This window comes from Calonectris borealis, chromosome 4 (assembly GCF_964195595.1).
Source record: "Calonectris borealis chromosome 4, bCalBor7.hap1.2, whole genome shotgun sequence".
NCBI lineage: Eukaryota > Metazoa > Chordata > Aves > Procellariiformes > Procellariidae > Calonectris > Calonectris borealis.
This window is the reverse complement of record NC_134315.1, coordinates 27,516,116-27,536,176: the sequence shown is the minus strand read 5'-3', so window position 1 is coordinate 27,536,176 and position 20,061 is coordinate 27,516,116. Positions and strand designations below refer to the sequence as shown.

Here is a 20,061-nt window from a genome sequence, read left to right as displayed (position 1 = left end):
GAATTTTGCATCTGGTAGAGCTCTGCTCCAAGTCTTTACAGGGCTCTACCAAAAAGGCCAGAAACCCTGCATTGTCTTCTTTTGAGGAGAAAGAGTCGGCACAGAACTGAGGACAAGTATGGAAGAAACCACTGCTGGGCCAACAGCAACTCTTCCAGATCAAGCGATCTTGACAAACAGCCCACAGGGCCAGTTGCAAGGGGAAGAGAGAAGCACAACTTTCTTACCTTGCAGTTTTCTTCTCAAGTTCTCTAGCTGTGCCCTGCTTATTCTGCTGCTTTGAAAATGGCATGGGAAGGAACTGCTTAGCACTGGGCCCAGGCTGTTTTAGGAAAGCTCCAGTTCTTCTGGCCAACATGTCATCTCTTTGTGGGTCTGGAAATTTCGCTTTGTTTTCTGTTCCACCGCTCTGCTGCTGAGGGATTTCAAGCTGTTCTTGGCTCTCTTCTCGTGTGACAGTACTGCTCAGAGAGACAAGTGACACTGTTCCATGATAAGGCTCACTTGTGCAGCCCAAAGGCAAACGGCTGCTGAGGCAACATGGGTACTCTTACTCAAAACACAGTTGCAGAGTGATGCACAACTAGGCATCTTTAGCTACAGCGCAGGGAGTGAGAGCAAGAGGAAACTATGTTGAATGCCACACTTAGGTAGGTGATACGTTAGAAGTTGGGGATTGCATAAAAATGTATGCGAGGAATTATTCACTTGGAAGCTGGCATAGAAGTCTGGACAGAGCACCATGGATTGCAAAAGAAATCCCCCCAAAAGATGAAAGACTGTTTTCATGCTGAATAGCAATTAACAACTGAAGTGCTTAAATATTATTAAAGAAAACAGACTGTTTTATGTTCATAGGATACATTCTTGTAAGTAATTTCATAAAACAGAACACATGCCATGATGAATGAGTAAAACACATCTTTAAAGGCCGTGTGAAGAACGGAACAACATTGCTGGCTGATCCAAGCTAACACCACACACAAACCAGGCACGAGGCTCAGAGGGATCTGTTTCTGTTCTCTGACCTTTCTGCTTCCCGTGGAGTCTTCAAATCCTTCTCACGAGCTACTGCCTCCCCTTGCCGCTGCTGCAGCAGATGAGGAGCTACTGACAGGGGAGGACAATGTACGGGAACGGGGCTAGTGGTACGCCTCTGAAAAGTTCCCATCCTTCTAACCAACATATCATCTCTCTCAATGTCTGGTAAATGCCCAACGCAGTCTTCCTCGGTGCTTTCTTGCTGTTTGTTCAAACTGCGCAGGGTTTGTTTCTCAGAGACGATGCCAAAAGCCGGGACAGGTGATAGCATTCTCCTGCAAGAGTCATCTGTACCTGACTTGGCTACCCCACTAGTGATGCGATTGAGAGGAGGGGCGAGATAGACAAAACATTCTCAGGTCAAATGAAAGGTAAGAAGAGGAGTCCTCCAACTCAGTTTGCATATGTTTTAAAACACACAAACTTAACTCAATTAATTGCTTGCTAAAAGCATTCATTAAAAATTCTTGCTACTGCCACAGACTAAGCAATTAAAGAAAAGCCAAATAAATGTAAGCTCTGTTAATATGTTAACTTCCCAGAGCTGTAATTCTCCTCCAGATAAATGCCAGAAACACAGAGCACCAATATACCTTGGTTTCAGCATTACATCTTCAAAAACAAAACAAATCCATTAGCTTTGAAGAAGGCATTTTTTGAACATCAGTAAGGCCAGCAAGCTGAAGGACAAACTCCTACTGTGCTGAAAGCAGGCAGAGCAAAGCCGCTGGAATTCAAGAAGCAGAAAAAGCTCGAACGACAGCTCAGACTCTGAGATGCCAGTGATTTCACCGCTCATCAGAAATTCTGAGGCAAGCTCTCAGAAGACCTTTGCACAGCGTTGTTTTGCGTAAGCCTAAACATGTTAAGATACTGTGAAGGCGTCAGATGACTTCTGAACAAGGCCGTGCACGTAAACAGCTCTTAGGTCTATGCTGCAGTCCACCCCCATGCAGATCAGCGTCTGACAAGAACAGGTCTCATTTCCAGCTCAGCAGCGCTTCCTAAGCCACACCAAATACCTGGACTCATTCTGTGGCTTAGATACTTCATCACTGTGTTCAGCAAACCCAAGACTGCCAGCAGTGGTTGAAGGAGAGCTTTCAACACCAGAGTGACTCTTCACACCATCTTTCTTGCTTTCCTCTTCTGTTCCGCTCTTGGGTGAAGCTCTGCCAATAACGAGCTTGTCCCATTTCTGTTGATCAATCTCAGTTACTGGCCCAAAATGCACAAACTTCTGCTTGGGGCTACCCGCCTTTTTGTTTGCTCTGGCTTTGCGGACAGCAAAATCATCGTGAGCTGCTGCTTTCACCGTGATTTCAGCTGGTGGCAGAGTGTCACTGGGACATCTGAAATCTTCTTCACTAGTATGAATGAGGAATAGAAGAATCCCCCCCAAATGAGACCCCAGAATAAAGCAAATTAAATGCTCCTAAGGTTTTGGAGGGTTTTTATTTTAAAATTCAAGGACACAGGTACAAACAGCTGTGCTATACTGAGGCCCAAATGACAGATAAAATCCAAAGATACCGCAGACCTGTTGGGGAAACTCTGAGAGCACATCTATGGAAGCCCGTCCTTAGGGGAAGGAACGTAGCATACGGCCCATTCCAGACTCAGTTCTTCACCCTAACAAAGCCGTATTTCCCTTATCTGCTCATGTAGACCTGGGCCATACGTTACATAGGACTGTGCAAGCACCAGCACACGCACCTTGTCATGGGGGAGTTCCAGTGGCACGAGAGCACCAGGAAGGGCAATTCACTTATCCTAAACCAAGGGGACTGAATCTTGATTTTAATAAATCACCTCGAAAGTAACAGAGAGATACTCATATCTTTGAGACGAGAGAATGATTGAATTTTGATGGTTTGTATTAGAGCTAAAATTACACAGTAACGACATTGTTAGAAGAATGCCTGAACAGATGGCCACCTTCAACTGGAAAATGGCATGCGCCTAAACAGGCAGGCTAGGAGTTGTTATCCTTTCCTACCGGAGTCACAGATCACCTGCATACGTTATAGCCCACCTCCATAGGGAAATAGCTTCGAATAACTGCTTTATACCGGCTCCCTTTGCGGAGGTCTAGTTTACAGTAAGAGCATGTCTACACCATACAATGAGGCTCCTGAAACTCCTGCTGCAGTGACAAACAGTGCTGGTGTATTTACTCAGCACTGGAGTACAATGCCGTGCAGATATATTAGCTCAGGTCTCAAAAGCATTATAGCCACATTAATGCAAAGAGATGCTGATCCTCCGTTAATACCCCCAAGGTATAATGCCCCAAGTCCTGAAGATAGCTTGGTTAGCAGCAACACAGTGCTACTGAGTTAGTGGTGCCACATGGACCTTTGCGCTATTCAACTTAGAGCAGCTTCAAAGCGGGTTGATCGCGAGACAAGAGGGACCTTTCTAATATGGCATTTAAGAGTGTCCACTGGGGAGTGACCGTGAAACTACTATAGTAGTTCTAAATAATGGACACACTTTAATTTAATGATAGATAGATAGCATCCCTGTACAGATTTTGGACTCCTCCTGAAAATTCAAACAGGTGAGGACTGGTTGTCATCAAGGCATTTTCAAGTTTTAAACCACAAGCACACACAGCAGATCGTGACATACTAAACACGCTTCCTAGGGTGCCAATCCTGTCCACAGGCAGAAACCGTACCTGGGCTCCCCTGACAGTTTCAATCTTTTCCAGGTCTCCAGATCTGCTTTTGTTATAGAGGCATTCGCAAAAACCACATCTTCTCGTAGCTGAGGAAGGGTACTTTGAGATTTCCGTTTAGCCAAATCACCTCCCTCAGTATCAGGCACTTTCACCTGCTGTTCCTCCTCTGACTCGGTCTTCTCAGTTTGCAGAAGTGGGTTCGCTTTGCTTGTCACTATTGGCCTTGCTGACGCCATGTGCACCCGTCTTCTTCTAATTTAACGCACATTCAAGTTCAGCAAGAAAAGATATTTTGAGGGAGCAATGATAAATCAGTGTCAACAGAAGAGGTTCAGGGCACAAGAAAATAAAACTGAATTTATAGGCAGATTCATTTTAGGAAGTAAACATGGAATCATTTGAAGTTGAAACCTCTCATCTATGCTACCCCGCTCATGCACTATTGAGACCACTTCATCATGTGACTTCTACTCCTAGCTCAAGCAAGAAAATTCTTTAAGTTAGTACTGTATTCAGCATTTCTGCAATAAGCTTTCTCGTAAATAGTTACAAATATCTCATTTTCATATTATTAGCAAAGTGAATTCAAGTTTTGCTTGCAAACATACTACAGAATTTCTTTGATCTTAGAGTCATGTCAATAGCATTAGAATATTAAAATTTAGTTATGTGCTCTTCAGATGCCCTGCCAAACTAGTCATTAGAAAATCAAATTACCAGCAGCTGAAAGGCACATTTTGCATTACTGAAAAGAGCTACAAGATATTAAGAGAAGTTTTCTGAATGTATCAGTTAGTACAGTTAAGGTCCACTGTAATGTGTATATAGTGGTTTTATCTAGGATCACTTCTCTTCGCACAAATAAAACAAATATACTTGTTTCCTGAAGAAGATGTGTGCCTAGCAGATATGTGTGTTCAGCAACTTCTTAAAGGTCTGTATCACTGAACTGAAGACAGAAGAGATTTTCTAGGCTGAAACCTTGTAAGCCATACTCCATTTCCAAAACCAATGCTATATAAGAAACATCAGGACTATGTGCAACACAGTTCGCTGCAGTATAGCAGGTATGTATATTCAGTGCACTAACTAAAGAGTAAGTCCATGTTTCCTGCACGGTATTAAAAGAATGGCATTAGATGAAAAAAAAGCATCCAAAAATGTGCATTGAAAATCCTCAGCAAAAGAGCTGAGACGCAAAACGTATCTTCTAAGTTTATTCTCCACTATTCATGCTCATGAGTTGTCTCATGAGCTTAGATAACAGAAGTGTCTACTCTTTATGTTATTTACAGCCATAGTCAATTTAAGGTCCTGGTCCTAATACTCTAACAAAAAATTACACTAAGTAATCTACATCTCTTTTTTTGTTCACTTTATGATAAGGCATTTGCATTTATTTTACCCTGTAAGTTTTTTGTAGCCAAGACAACTTTAGTCCTACGCAGCAATAAGCCATGTGAAATTAAGCATTATAATAGAAAGAAAAAGACCATGAATGCACACCTTGCATGTTCCTGCTTCTCCATCTGCAATGGCTTTTTAATGTCTTCCAGTTTACCTTTATCTTTACTTGTATAGGGTCCAATTAAAAAGGAGTTAAACGGAGCTATGTGTTTGGGTTGATTCATTCTGGCTCTCCGGGTGGCAAAGTCATCCTTCTCTAAATCAGGAACTCTGCTGGCTGCTTCATCTTCTGAACCAGAATCCTTCCCTTGGTAATGTGTCATGAACGGGTTGTCCCTGCGAAGGATGATGTCTGGGATGCTTCTGTTGTCTTCACATGTTGGCTTTTTACTGACACAGAGCAAAATTAAAGAAAGTTCTTGATGCACCAGAGGAGGAGAAGTGAGTGGCAGCACTCATCTCCAGGTCATAAAACAAGCACATTTAATCAAATATGCTCCAGGCAGCTGTTAGATTGGGCAAAGGCTTGTTATAAATAAAACTTATCATATACAGGTAACAAATCCACAAGGACTTCACACAGCAAATCAGCAGTGTTGGTTCTTTACTTATTTTAGCTACAGCTAGAAGAACCAGTAAGAACTAGTTTAACATACTAGATGCAGGGAATGTAGTACTGTAAATGGCAGTATTAAACTTCTCAAACACTTCAAACAAAGAGATTTGATGCAAATACTTGATCCTTGGCCAACATTGCTGAATCCTGAAATACCAGAGATTTGGCACTTTTTCTTCTTAATGGCTCTATTTTTTTTTTAAGACCTGAGTAATCACTGAGGGTGCTTGCCCTAATATTCTTAACTGCTTTTCTTCTCACACACATCCACGCTTGATTCTTTCCCTAATTAACCTTCCCTTTCCCCCAGAATAAGCCCTCTATGCCAATGCTGACATACACTAGCTACAACGATAGCACCAGTATGCCAATGATACTGGCATGCTGGAACACACTGCCATCTGCCTTGGTCAGAAATGAGACTGATACCAACACAGCCTTGTTGTTACTGAAGATTACAACAATAAAGACCCTTGACAGCTGGTACCCAGAAAGATTAAGCTTATTTTAACTTGTAACAGTCAATACTCTTAAGCAAACTGAAAAGACAGATGGCAAGAGCTATGCGAACTCTCCCATTTAAAAATCAAATTGTATTTATTGATATTTTAGGAAGTTGGATATCAAGTAGTAGACTGTTCCATGCAGTACTTTTGTAAGCTGCAAATATCTTGCATTTCCTCTTTCATATAGCACACCTTGCTACACAAAGGGAAAAAGAGAGTATCACAAAGGATTAAACAGTGACATTAAGAAATCAAATCTAAACAGCTCAGGGGTTGCTTCGAGTTTCTCTTCTATTTAAGAAAACAGTAGTGCTATGATTAGCTGCTTTTCTAAAACATTTTAAAGTCCACTACACATGTCACTTATTTTATGGTCCCAGCTGCTCTTTCAAAGTACTGCTCAACAAAGTTGCCGGAGAAAGTTACAGGGAAGCCATAAACCATCCCTGACAGGTCAGCCTGGCTCAGGCCTCGGAGGACAGAGGAGCAATACGAACTGCCTGCCTTCGCCTCATTACGCTGCAACGCACAGGATCCCCTGTTAGCGATGTGGAGAGCATGCTCTCAAATCAGCCAAAGGCCATGTTTTCCTTAGATATCTCTGAAGGATCAAGATTTCATTTAAGGCAATAGACATCCCTGGCAGACGGCGCTCCAAAGGGAGCTGCTCTTCCCTCTCCCTCATGAGCATCTCTGTTCACAACAGCTTCAGAATCAGCTGGAACAGACGTCTCTGAGCTGCTTATGCTTTGCAGTGCTCCACGTTTTTAACCCTCCATCAGCAAGTATTGTCTTATCCCTTAGCTTCCTCTCATAACAACAATTACTACTCTTTCTTCCCTAAAATTATATAGTAAGAAGTTTACTAAGGATGTTGATTCTTGTACATACCAAAATCAACAGGCCTACAAGGTCATCTTCAAGTTCAAATTTCACTGCTGAACAGGCATATTACATCACTCAATTCTAAATCACAGGTTGTCAATACACTAGTGTAATTTGCCCAAATCCAATTGGCTTTTCAAACCTGCAATACAGTAAGTTCAGGATGACCATCAGGGAAAGAGTCTGATTTTACATTTATGATTTCCTAAGACATCTTCTGTTTCTCCAGTACAACAATTTGAAAACTTTAGAGAAAATATACTGATCTAAAGTAGATGCACGGTGCCTAACGTTTTAGGCACAAAGGAAAACAGTCATCTAGGAAGTCCTATACGCTGGAACTTGTTCTCCCAAATAAGCCAGGGTACCTATGATTAATGTCATTTTTTAATCAGACTTTACTACTGGTACCATTACCCTTTTCTGAAATCTAATAATTTGGAAACAATTTTCAGAACCCTGGACATAAAGGGCATGTATAAAATCACATAATACTCCATTCAATCTTCTTCATATTTACTTCTTAAATGAAAATCAGTAAGATGAGCATTTATTCAGCTGTTTACGTTGGCGGTATTGTTTTATGCTTTTAGTTTTTAAGAACTATGTATAACAAAGTGATTACTCAATAAAAACTACTGGATTTTTCAATCGCATGTCCACCAATGCTATTGAAGCATGAGAGCATCAAACATAGTATTTCTGAGAAGGGTGTTTTTGGCAACAAAAAAATAGGGAGTTGTAATATTCAAAAGAATAACTATGAGTCATTGTAATGAATACCTGAAGAACTTACAGTTTTTAGTGTGTAACTAGACTTCACCAATCAGTTTCTATGTTAAGAATATTTTCCATTCATTTACATTTTGTTTTTAACGGAATCAGAGATTAGCTGTGACATTTTGGGGTCTCCTAAATCAGTTTCTGTGGTCTCAAAAGAACCTTTTAAGGTCACTTCACCACAGAGATAGCGAAGATTTGAAGCTTGCAATGGATCAGAATTCCTTGCAGATTTGCAAATCGCTCTTGCATATCCAGCCCCAGACCCTGCAGAAACAACACACAGGTCCATGCTGGTACAGCAGGTGCTTCCAAAGTGTCAGACCACGGGTGTCTGCATTCACTGAAGCAGGGTCTCGTACAGGTTTGTGGATCCTTCTATTTCATTTCAGAACAACGAAAGAGTTTTGCATACTTATGCACTGTCAAGAAAAGAGTCCATGTTCCTTTTGCAACGAATATGCGAAGAATGCTTCATTTGCTCACATTTCTCTCCTACCCTCCCCCTCTCCATCATTTATTGGAGCGGACTTAATTCTCCTTCTCTTTTTAGGGAGTCTCCATGATCCTTATCTTCCAGATACAATAGTGTAAATAAGAGACAGATGCAGACAACAAGCAAGCAAGGAGGATCACATATCAATAAACCAATGTGCTATAAAGAGACAACATATTCCTTTGGGAAAGGGGAATGCTTTTTGGCATGCATTTGTATAGCATCTAGTTCAATGGAGTCCTTTCCCAGAACATGTTACAGCAAGGGAGATAAGTACTTAGATACCAAGCAAAAAATGCATTTGCGTACAAGTTCAAATCCTTCCTGTGCCGGACCCAGAAAGGTCCCCAACTGAGTTTCAGCTTTAGGAACAATTAGATGCCTTGTAGAACTCAAAGTCACAGTGGGTGTCCTCCCAAGGTCAAAATGTTGAGAGGAAACAGCTGTATTCAACTCAGAGCAAGTGGAAGATGACTGACAATCTCAGGTGAAAAAAAGAGACTGGCATCATAGAAAGATGAGGGAGTAAGAGGGGTGAAAGAAAAAAAAAGATCAGAATACAGAAACAAGAGGGATTGAGAATTGCTCAGTGCCATTAGTGCAATTTGAATTTGATGCCAAGAAGAGAAAGTTGAGAGGTTCAAAGAACAGGGAATGAGAATGAGACGTTAAGAGAGATGATCAAATGCCCCCCTTTATCCTACAGTGTCACTACTGAAATCTTCCGTTCTCCTCACTCACTATTCTTCTACTTACACTTAACAGACCTCTGACCCCAGTGCCTTTTCTGCTGTGTCTTCCTACAATCCCCAGGAACAGACTCCTACTTCACTATGGTGAAGCTTAGGCTACAAAGCTCTGCTCTTTGACCTTCAGCTGGGACAGAAAACCAGCAGCACCTCCGTCTTCCAGCTGCCAAATTCCAGGAGTTGCTTCTGCTGAGAGCAAGGAGGGAAAATGGCTTGTTATTTCTGCTTCCTTCTCCTTCAGCCCTGTCAGGACAACAGATTGTCCAAGGAAAGAGGAGACCCGATTTCATGCCAAAGAACCACACATTTGATTCACATGTGCTTCTTTTGTGGAGATCAAGCCAGCAGACCATGCACAGGGTTGGAAAAGGGGCTCTCAGACAACATGGTGAGCATCCTCCAAATGCAAATGCAAATAGTGCTATTTGTTGTGCACAGCACTGCTAAACACAAGCTATTACTACGCTTTACTACGTATTACTACATTACTAACATTAATGCTACAGCCTCGCGCTCAGAACAGGATTATACTAGTATCCTACCGGTTTATGGATTCCTGATCAACTAGCACACTAACTCAGCTTGAAGGACTAATTTATGATTGATAGTTCCTCTTCATTAATATTTGGCTTTGTTAAAGTAGTACCCCACAATCACACACAAACACTGGTTCATTACAGCTTGACAACAGTGAAGGAAACCTGAGAAGGGGACATATGACAGTGTATATACTGTGATTGTTTTAACTGCATATGGCACATCTGTATATGGCCACAGACAAGCTTCATTACACCTATAAACAGGCTGTATCACATAAGAGCTGTACTTTACTACTACACTTCAAAGCCCAGACTTACCTCATAATCCAAAATAAAATGTTTTAGACAGGAGGACATTTGGACACTTACCCTTTAGCCAAACCATTTTGATCATTTGTAAGAGCCTGGGCTTCTGACATGTTGGTTAAAACTCTGCTTTGTGGGCCATCCCCATGAGAAAGAGAGATTTTTCATGAGGATCCGATATCAGATGATGGAAAGGCGTGGGCAGTGAGCCTAGCCATCATTCAACTCTTGAGTTAAAGAACAGGAAATAACCAAATTGAACAACATCCAAAAATAAATAATACAGTGAATAACTACTGATACTCCATGCCAAAGTCAGTCAAATTATGATTGCTGAACTATGCCTCCATGCTTTAACTGGTACATGTGTTAACAAGAACTGTACTTTTATAGTTCCTGCCATTAAAAATAAATGCATCATTTATTAACACAGCTAAAAATATTAACCACCTAAAAAGTGTGGTTCAGTAAACTAAACCATCCCATTGGCAACAAGAAAAGTAAGTTTCTGAAACTTTTGCCTAAACAAGGCATTTTTACATTTTTAATGTACATTTATATGTATTTTTTATTAAATGCAAGAAAGCATTAGATGGTAGGTGACAAGTAGTCTGTGTAGTAGTTTTCTTGGAGTCTGTTCACGTTACTCTGTAAGACGATACAATTTCTCAACACAAATGCAGTTAGCATCATACAACTCTGCAATCCACAGCTGCCACATCACAAGCCTTTTCAGACCACGACCTTCACTAGCAATTGTGAGTGCTTAGCAGATTGGATTTTTGTTAGGAGAAGTGAAATCACAGCAGATTGAGGAAACCCAATCCTAAAAACGTGAAGCGTGCACAATTTCCCACACCGTTGGGCTAACCTGCCATAGCGCTGGGCTGCTGACATGACCTTAATGCCAGCTTGTTCAAGTCGTCTTAACTTTCTGATCTCTTCTGCATCTTTCCCCTTGGGTGCTGATGTTTCTTTTGCACTACACGAAGGAGACTGGTCTATGGAGCTTCCTTCGTTTTGATTCAAACCTACTTGATTTTTAAGGGAGCTTGCCTCAGGAGCCTTTTCACACAGTCCTGATGTTTCATTCTGTTCTTCTTCTATGGTTTCAGGGTGGGGTTTGCTATTGAATTATACAAGGTAGTTTAATGTATGCTGTGCCTGAAACATATACACTTACTTATTATAAGCACATTTTGTTGATATCAAGATGTCAAAGGATATTCTGATGAATGATCCAGGAAAATAATTATGCTCTTTAATGGAAGTTGTTTCTTAGGCCAAATCAAAAGTGAAATACCAGTTGACAAAACCAGCATGCAGAAACACATAGTCACAGCTATATAAACTGTACTGGTGTATAGAATACAACATACAAATAAATTGATTTTAAAAAAAACACAGCAAAAATATTACCTATTTTGATTGAACACATCGAACGTTACTTATAAGTATCATTTGTCAGTGAGTAACTGTCTTGAGAACTGAGACAGATCATCCCGAACATTTTTGTCCTGCCTTGGGTTTGAGTCAACATCCATGGTACTTATATTAACCAACATCTTGTCAAACACAAGCTATACATTGCATTGTATGGTAAATAATGACACCAAGATAACAATTTTCCACTCATTGCTTTTCTACCACCTTCACCAATTGCTACAAACAATTTATCAGTACCATCTCAGCAAGAGATTTACTACAGCAGAAGGCGCTTCATACATCTTATGAAAAGAACGAAAATTAGGCAAGTGTTAAAGCATCATGACTGAGGAAGGGAGAGGTTGGACAGGCCAGTCTTACCTGAAAGGTCTGTCTCCTAGCGGTGAAGTCGCTGTGCTCCAGCTCTTTCGGTACTCTTCTCGTTCAGCTTTCTTTTTCCGAAGTGGAGCGGGTACATAGAAAGTCTGATTACTCTTGTTAGGGAGGTACTGGTTAAAAGGCACAGCTGATTTAGGTTCACCATGTGAGGTCCGCCTCGCCAACATATCATCTTTTTTCACATCTGGCATCTTTCTGTGTGGCAGGTCAGTTTCCGAGTCACTTCCTCTCCCTAGTGAGGAAGGAGAAAAAAATCCCTCTTCTTTCCACTTTCATCCAGGTTGTTTTTTTTTTAAATTATAAATCAGAGAAAAGACTACCAAAAAATTACGTTTAGCATGTGAGCACCAAAAAATGAGGCCATTTTTACCTGTATTTGTATTTTAAAATCAGTCACTGAAAGGTAGTAGCCATAATATCTACACAGACAGTAAACAGTTTTTTCCATCAACCCTTATTTTCTACCCCTGAAAAACTCATCTTCAGCCACAGGTCACATCAAAAAACTCAGGGTCAGATTAAGCCAGACTTGTCACCACACAGGACAGCTACAGAAGTTTACCTGACTAAAGCCCAAATGACTCCCAGTTGTACATATGGGTACATTTGACCTGATTCACACTCTTGAACCTACATATGCATAGCACAAGCTCAAGGGCTGCGTGCTGTATATTTACAGAATGGCAGGAATCTTCTAATTCTTCAAATTCTAATGACAATTTGAACGCACACAGCACCAGCTTTGATCAAAATCTGAGAATAAGCATCAGCTTCTATAAACCAGAAGACTCAGATGGTCTTTATCCAGTCTCACCAGTTGCCTGGTCAATCAGTCTAGCACACTGCAAAACAGAGAGACTTGATCCTCAGATGGGAAGGTGCAAGGAGAGAGGGAACGGATCTCAGGATTTAGAGGTTAGATAAGTACAGCAAAGACTGAAGAATACTTGCTGGCAAAGAAAAGAAATAAGGTGAGAGAGAAAAATTGAGAGTTACAGAGAATAAGATGGGAGATCAACAGAGCTGAGTGACTACTTTATTTTGTTCAAACGAACTAAGCTTCCTGATATTTACAACACATTTAAAACACAGAAACTTAGGCAAGACTTTTTCAACTCCAGAAGAAAACTCCCAAATGGTAGGACAAATACCTTAAAGAGCATTTGCAGTGGAACTGCCCTCGTAGCCATTTTGGAAGCCACTTCATAGACATTCACTAGATTCCCTGCACCATCATGAGCCTTTTTAAGTAATTCACAAAGAAGCTATATAAATAGTTCTCTCCCAGCAGTGTAACATCAACATAGGCCCTGGTTTGATGAGTGAAATGGAGCATATTCAGCCATTTCTCCCGCCAGCATTCAAATCTTCTCCCAGCTTTAGAACGCTGGATGTCTCTGGCCCTTGGCCCCTTTGCAATACTTGCATATGCAATAGCTGTTCCCCTCTTTGGGGTGAAGGGAAGCCACCCAGGTTGTGTCCTCTTGCTAATTCACCACGCTAGTAAATTACTAGCTAATTCACTGAGCTACCTAATGAACAACTGAAAACAATGAAGTCATAAAAATCACAAGTAGCTTGTGTATAATTCAAAGTGGGGGAAGGAAAAGAGGTCTAAATATGCCAGGAATGTTATTTGCAAAGAGCTTTTGCAAGCAGATTGAGTTATTCAATGTTTGCTTGGAGAGAGATGAAGAAGAGTGAAAGGGAACAGTAAGAAAAGACAAGACACAATGGAAATGAGCTAGTTAGGCAAAAATCACAATGCACTTTTTGCCAGTAATCTTTTGCTTGAACAATTTTGGTTAAGAGCATATGATAACTAGCACCGTGACTGGTAACCTGAGTCTATGTCTCAACAAAAAGTGAAGACACAACCACAGAACCACGGGTGTCTGAGGATAGCTGAGGTTTGAAGAGCTGAGCAGGGCCACAGAGGAGCTAAAAAAAAAAGAAAAGATCCCTTACTGTTATTTGCTATTCTGTTTGCTCTTGACTTTGTTCTGGTGTTTATTTTTGTATCACATGAAAACCAGTCTTGAACCGGCAGACAGAAATGCTGGAATAGAAAACCACAGTAGCAGAGGAATTAGAACAGATTCCTCTCCCTCATTACTGATGTGCCTACCAGCATCCCCAAGTTGAGTACTTCAAAGACAAACAGCTTCTTAAATTATTCATATTTTACTTGTGAAATTATTTTCAGCTCAAATTTGCAAAAAAAAGCACTTGAAGCCAAAGTGCCGAATGGAAGATGCAGCCGTGCTCTACATTTATAACCTTAACTTTGTTGTTCTGCATTTCCAACTAGAAGAAGCAGCAGCCAGTTTCCACAACCCGTAACAAGCAGTTATATACCACAGACATGCACAGATCCTTCATACAAGGATCCATGCACAACTGCCGGCCAAGCAGAGGATTTTATTAATTCCTGAGTACATTAGCAACTCTACGGGCAGGTCAGTCTGCAATTCTACTGTGTTTTAAACAAACTGTTCTGCCCTACCACTGGTTTTGTTTGCTTTTTGCCAAGGGACAGGGTCCGCATAGGACACCAGAGCAAGTCCTAAACAGTGGGGCTAACCACAGACGGCATTTGTGAAGGTAGTATTACTTACTGCTTCTACCTAAACTAATCATCACCTTAGGATCACTTAAATGATCTCCATTCCTTAATTTTTTTTTCTAGGAGTGGAAGGAATCATAGTTTTATTTCGCTATCATATTATTGGGTTTATAAAGCTCCTATCTGAAAGGAGAGAGAAGTAATGCAAGCAGAACCTTTTCCTCCATTCAGCTTTGCATATACATTATTTCTATCAAAAACTACATGCAGCTGAGTGAAACACTGGCCTGCTGGGGCCACAGGAAGAGATTCGACAGAAAAGAGGTCAGCCAAGCTACACCTCACCTGCAACTCTTGGAGAAGACAGCTGTGAAGTTATGGCAGCAGCAAGCAGGGAAAATGGGATGTATTAGAAAGGGCTGGCTGGACAAGTCATACATGTGCACACAGCATCTGCATGCACCCTAGGTCTGGATATTGTTAAAGACTAATTTTTAAGAACAAGCTTTGTATGCTTGCATCTTATTTTGTGTTTGTTATGGACTCAAGAATGTGACAAGATAGTATGTCTTAGCTGCGGCAAACAAGCAACCATAAAACCTTACCAAAATTTGCTAATACAGCAGAAGTTGATAGGAAGTAGCAATAGGACATATGTAACTGGCTGCCCACCAGCTCCAAGTAGGCAGGACACTCCTTGAGCACCCAGGATGGAGCAACGCTTCTTGATTAGGACACGTAAGGTGTTCCCGTTTGGCAACACCACACTTCTGTCTCATTTGGGAAGGCAGAAAAATGTTTTGCAATGTGGAGACTGTGCTCTGTTCAGTGTCTGCGGGGGCATGAGGCTGTTTCAGTGAATCAGCCCCAGTAGCTGGTTCTGGATGGTCAACCACAGGCCACTCAAAACAGCAGAGCAGATCTCAGCCCTGCTTTCCCCACAGCTCTTTCATAATTCAGCTGTGATACCAGCTCTCCCTGCCAGCTTTTCAGTTTTAAGGAGTTCCCCATCACCTCAGGAAATCTCTCATGTATCCGGTTATGATTAGCACCAGTTTCTTTCACATTGCCAAAAGCAGTATGAACATCTGGTTCCTACCAAAAAGTCTTTCTGCCCTTCTTTTTTTTATTAAATAAATAACATTACTAAGGAGAAGTGATTCATGTATGGAACGTAACTTCATCTGATGGTGAAGTTTGACTGATTCATCTGTTCATTGGGAATGTAACCGTGCAGAGGGAGCCTCAGTCAAGCATCCTTCTCTTCTGAACCAGAATCCTGCTCATGACAGGTAACCCAAGTGCATGCTCCACACCTACCCCTAGCAAATCCTTCCTCATCCAGCACGCGGTGTTTACAAGCCTCTGGAAGCCTCTGGGAATCAGACAAGAAAGGCAGAGAAGCAGCACCCCTTCTGTAAGCCTAGAGCTGCATGTCCTCACTCAAAGGCGTACAAAGATGGCCACAGCTCTGATTCTGGGAGCTATTAATTTATCCAATTTTCTAAATACCATGAAAACAAATATGACATTTGGTAAAATGTTGTACATCAGACTTCAGAACTCTGTCAAGTGTCAGACATTTCCAAGATATTTCTATGCCATTTATCTGCCCAGGATTTACTTAAGCAAACATTTTACTCACTTCAATATTTCCCTTGTTCCTGCGCTTTTATTTCTTGCTCCAGCCTAGTTTATAACTTAAAATGAGTCTGCATAACATCCTCTTACACCGTAACCCAGAAAAGCACTCTTCCCATCATAAAATTACACTGCAATGATGTAACTCATTTTCCAATGTTACGCTATCCTAACTGAGACAGACTTCAAGTAAGTTGTTGGCAAAGTCATCTAAACCTCAGGCAGCACAAATCAGCATTCACAGAGAAGTTCTCCCACTGGATTGCCATGATTCAGAGGCTGTGTCCAGCTTCCGAATGGGACATTTGCTCCAGAAATGTTACTTATATGTCACAACGTTATGCACGTGCCGCACTGTGACCGGTACTTACCATCACTGCTCCCTCTGAGCACTACATCTGGAGATGGTGTCTGCTGCGAGCGGGAGCCAAAGGAGTCCAGACTGTCAAAGGAATCATCTCTGCCGTGGCGAGGCGGGGAGAGGGAATCGCTGCGTTCAGAGTCCCAGCAGTCTATATAGCCACTGTCACGAATGCTGCGCTTTGGGCTCTCAATATCCTCCGTTTCCTACATGGAAGTACAGCAGGTACCTCGTCATAAAGAAGCCACTGACATACCCGTGAGATCCATTACGCATCAGACAACAAAGCATCTTCCCAAATACTAAAAATCTCCTCCCCAAAAAAGGGTTCCTTGTTTTCTACCCCTTCTCCCCCTCAAAACAAAAGTGCGAGTTTGCAATAAACCCCAATTCTATGCTGATTAAGAGGAAACTCCGCTCATTACATTAGTAGGAAGAACTGAGAAAAAGTTGCAATAGGCAAGTTAATAAACAGATCAAAACTGAAAGTAACCTGAAACTTGACTTGTCGTCCATAGTCCATAGCACAGGCAAAGGCACTACAATTTTAACATCGTGCCTGCATCAGGTTTAAGTCTGCTGCTTTCCAAAAGATCCCCCCCGCCTCCCCTTGCCCATCTATTGTATCTGGCTGGGACACCAGCAGACAGCATTTGTTGCTGCTGCTTCAGCTCGGTAAAATAATGAAGCAGTGTGCCCCAGCCTCCCTCTACCTTGAAGAGAAATTCCTGTTATGAAAGAGGGATGTCTTTCTGAAGCAATCAGCAATGAAAAATATGCAAAATGCTTTTCCTGATGCCTCAGAAGAATTCAGTTGTGCTCTTTACTCTTTGCCAGCTCCTGGCTCTGGGGGATATGAAAGCACTTGTAGCTGACCCACATGTTCAGAGCAGGGAGAACAATGGTTGTCTTTGACAGCCCTGTGATTATAAATTCTTTCCAGTGCAAGCAGCACATACTAAAACACTGAAACTCCAGCAGAGGAAAAGGTCAATAGAAGCCATCCTCACCCTTGCATTATAATAAATCCCTTGTTTTAGAGAGCGTCTTAACATTAATTACAATCGCACAGGCTGAGAAAAAACAAAAATAACTACTTTTATGCAAAGATAAATCTGTTTTTTTCTCCCCCGACAGTAAGTAAAGTCAGAGATGTGGGTGCCATTATCAGACTGACATTTTGTGACCCAAAGAGGCTGGAATGTGAATTTTTTTTTTCTTTTTCTTTTTTTTCCCCAGAAGCATTTGAATATTAATTCCTAATTAAGAAGCACCCCCTGCTTACCACTAGCTGGAGCACAATGGCTACGTTGAGCACAGCTCCCACTGTCCTTGACTGCTAAGCTTTTACCCATTACTAGTATCGCCAATGAGAAGATCAATCAAGGACATCACAGTACGCTATGGCGGGCCACCTCCACAAGAAAGCAGGTTTGCTGCAGAAGTGATGGAGGGAGGAGAACCCTGCAATAACACACCAAAGCTTGTGCACTGAAAAAGAGGGAGGCTCAAAGCGAGACGGAGAGATCAGACCCAACGTCCTGCAGACTTTTCAGGAAGAAGGCTTAATTAGTGCCACTCACTATTACGCTGCCAAAATAGCACATTAAGGGCAGCGGAAAGGTCCCCTAAGGCCAAGCTAAACTGTGGTAATGTCAATAAGTAACCTCACTGCAAATTGAAGTGAAAGTATTTTCTAAAAACAAATAAAATTCATCTAACAAAGTAATAATTGGATCCTATGTAATTTTCTTCCCCAGTCTCACTTAATGAACTAAAAGACTAGTAGAAACACTAGACAACAAAGATCTGTCTCCCTGAAATCTGCATGACTTACACACATCCAAAAACAAATCTAAAAATCCTACCAAAATCCGGTTTGCGACACGATCCAAAAATCTTTTTAAAAATCCAAATTCCCTAAATCCCCTCATCCCTTCATACCAATCAGCTATTCTCAATCCTCAGGCACACTTCCATTTTCCTAAATTACTGTATTTGAATGACACAGAACTGCTCAGCAGCTACAGGGACTTAAACTCAGGCAATAAGCCCCATCCTGCATTCACTATCTCCCAGAGTTTGAAAACAGTCCAATTGTGAACTAATGAGTTCTGCAGACCCTACTTTCAAAGGCCTGTTGACGTTAATTTTGCATGCCGCTCACCAGGAATTAGGAGGCAGGCACCAGGATGGGATCCTAGACTTCTGTAAACATGTTCTTTACAGCCTTCCCCTTGGCAAAGCTACTCTCCCAGCCCAACGCCGTCTCACAGACGGGTACTTGTCCTGCTCTGGGCAAACGTCATCTCCCAAATGTTATCAACGGGAAAAAGAAAGTGGCTATCTGTGGGACTGATAACACCGTAACATGACACACAACAGCACATTAGTCTTTCATATTATCTAATTAAAAACACAGTATGTCACCGAGTGGTAGTAAAAGTGTGATTGCCAAATATAAGATGCCTTTCTCCAGGAAGTTCCACCCACTAAATATAATCAAAAAGCCATGGACATTTTGTCACTGGGAATTTCTAGTTTAAAAGTAAAAAAGAATGCGTATCCAAATAGTTAATGAAATTAAAAACAGAGTAGCATGAATAAAATTAGAAATGAATAGCCCTTTCAGTATGAGAAGTAGAAAAAGATGAGTCCGAGACAACTTACATCTGAGCTGTCTTTTGATTTGCTTATTAAAAAAGGAGGGTAGAGAGGATTTATAACAAAAAAACTCAACCAGACTGAATTTATGGTCAATTTAATTATTAAATTCAGTGGAAAAAATGCCAGTAGAGAATGTGATAAAGTGTGTTTTCATCACTCGAGCTCAGCTATAAAGAACATCAGTGTGTTGCGCAGCATGATTAACATGTTCTATTTTACAACCAAATCCTCTTCAAATTCAGTAACAGACAAGCCCACAATTGCCAGTGGGAAATACTGCAGGGGTACAGGAGTAGGGAGGTGACCTTAACATAAGATGCCAGCGGCCCTCGTAACAGTATCACCTAAACAAGACTTTTCAGGACTGCTAAGTGCTCTGTTTTTACATTAAAGGAATATATAGCTTTCAGCTTTTATGAGATCTCTACTCTGCTCCCAGCTCCGACATCTGCAATGAATCAAGTCCCAGCCTCTTGCTTTTGTCCTTGACCTGCAGCGCTCTGCACTGCCCAGCCAGGCGCTCCATCATCAGCTCCCCAGAGAATGCTGCCTTTCGGCCCCAGCCTACTTCATCCCTCAGGGGCTCAAGATGGGACCTCCAAAATTCTCTGATGATTAGTTTGATGGGTAGACGTCACCTGGAAAAAGAGGAGCCTCATGCCGTGAGATTAAACATTAAAAAATAAACCATGATACCATGCGGCACTAACATGATAACAACCTGCACTTTGGCAATTTTTCTGCATTAGCTCCTTGTCCGTCTTTGTAACACCTTTCAGACTCTTCGGAGTGGGGACTGCTCCTTCCCTGCACCTTCTATCTAGAAACAACTCAAATATTAACTTAATTTCTTTATTGCTTGGTCTCAGTCATATCACGCATGAGTGGCAAAGTCCCGAGCAATTAGGGCAGGTCATTTCAAATGAAGCCCAAAATAAGCCTCTACAAGAAGCAGGATATTCTCTTTTCCTCTCCATTTCCACCTGCATGT

General features: G+C 41.5%; 1 protein-coding gene across 1 annotated transcript in view; it reads right to left on the bottom strand.

Moving 5' to 3' along the window:
* LIMCH1 (LIM and calponin homology domains 1) overlaps window positions 1-20,061 on the bottom strand; it is a 186,315-nt gene that overhangs the window by 49,248 nt on the left and 117,006 nt on the right. The window contains exons 7-14 of the mRNA XM_075148972.1: window positions 16,414-16,609; window positions 11,818-12,067; window positions 10,883-11,137; window positions 5,234-5,524; window positions 3,725-3,979; window positions 2,064-2,408; window positions 1,029-1,352; window positions 228-461 (exon numbers count right to left, since the gene is read on the bottom strand). Coding sequence (XP_075005073.1) covers window positions 228-461; window positions 1,029-1,352; window positions 2,064-2,408; window positions 3,725-3,979; window positions 5,234-5,524; window positions 10,883-11,137; window positions 11,818-12,067; window positions 16,414-16,609 — 2,150 coding nt within the window. The remainder of the gene's footprint in view (window positions 1-227; window positions 462-1,028; window positions 1,353-2,063; window positions 2,409-3,724; window positions 3,980-5,233; window positions 5,525-10,882; window positions 11,138-11,817; window positions 12,068-16,413; window positions 16,610-20,061) is intronic.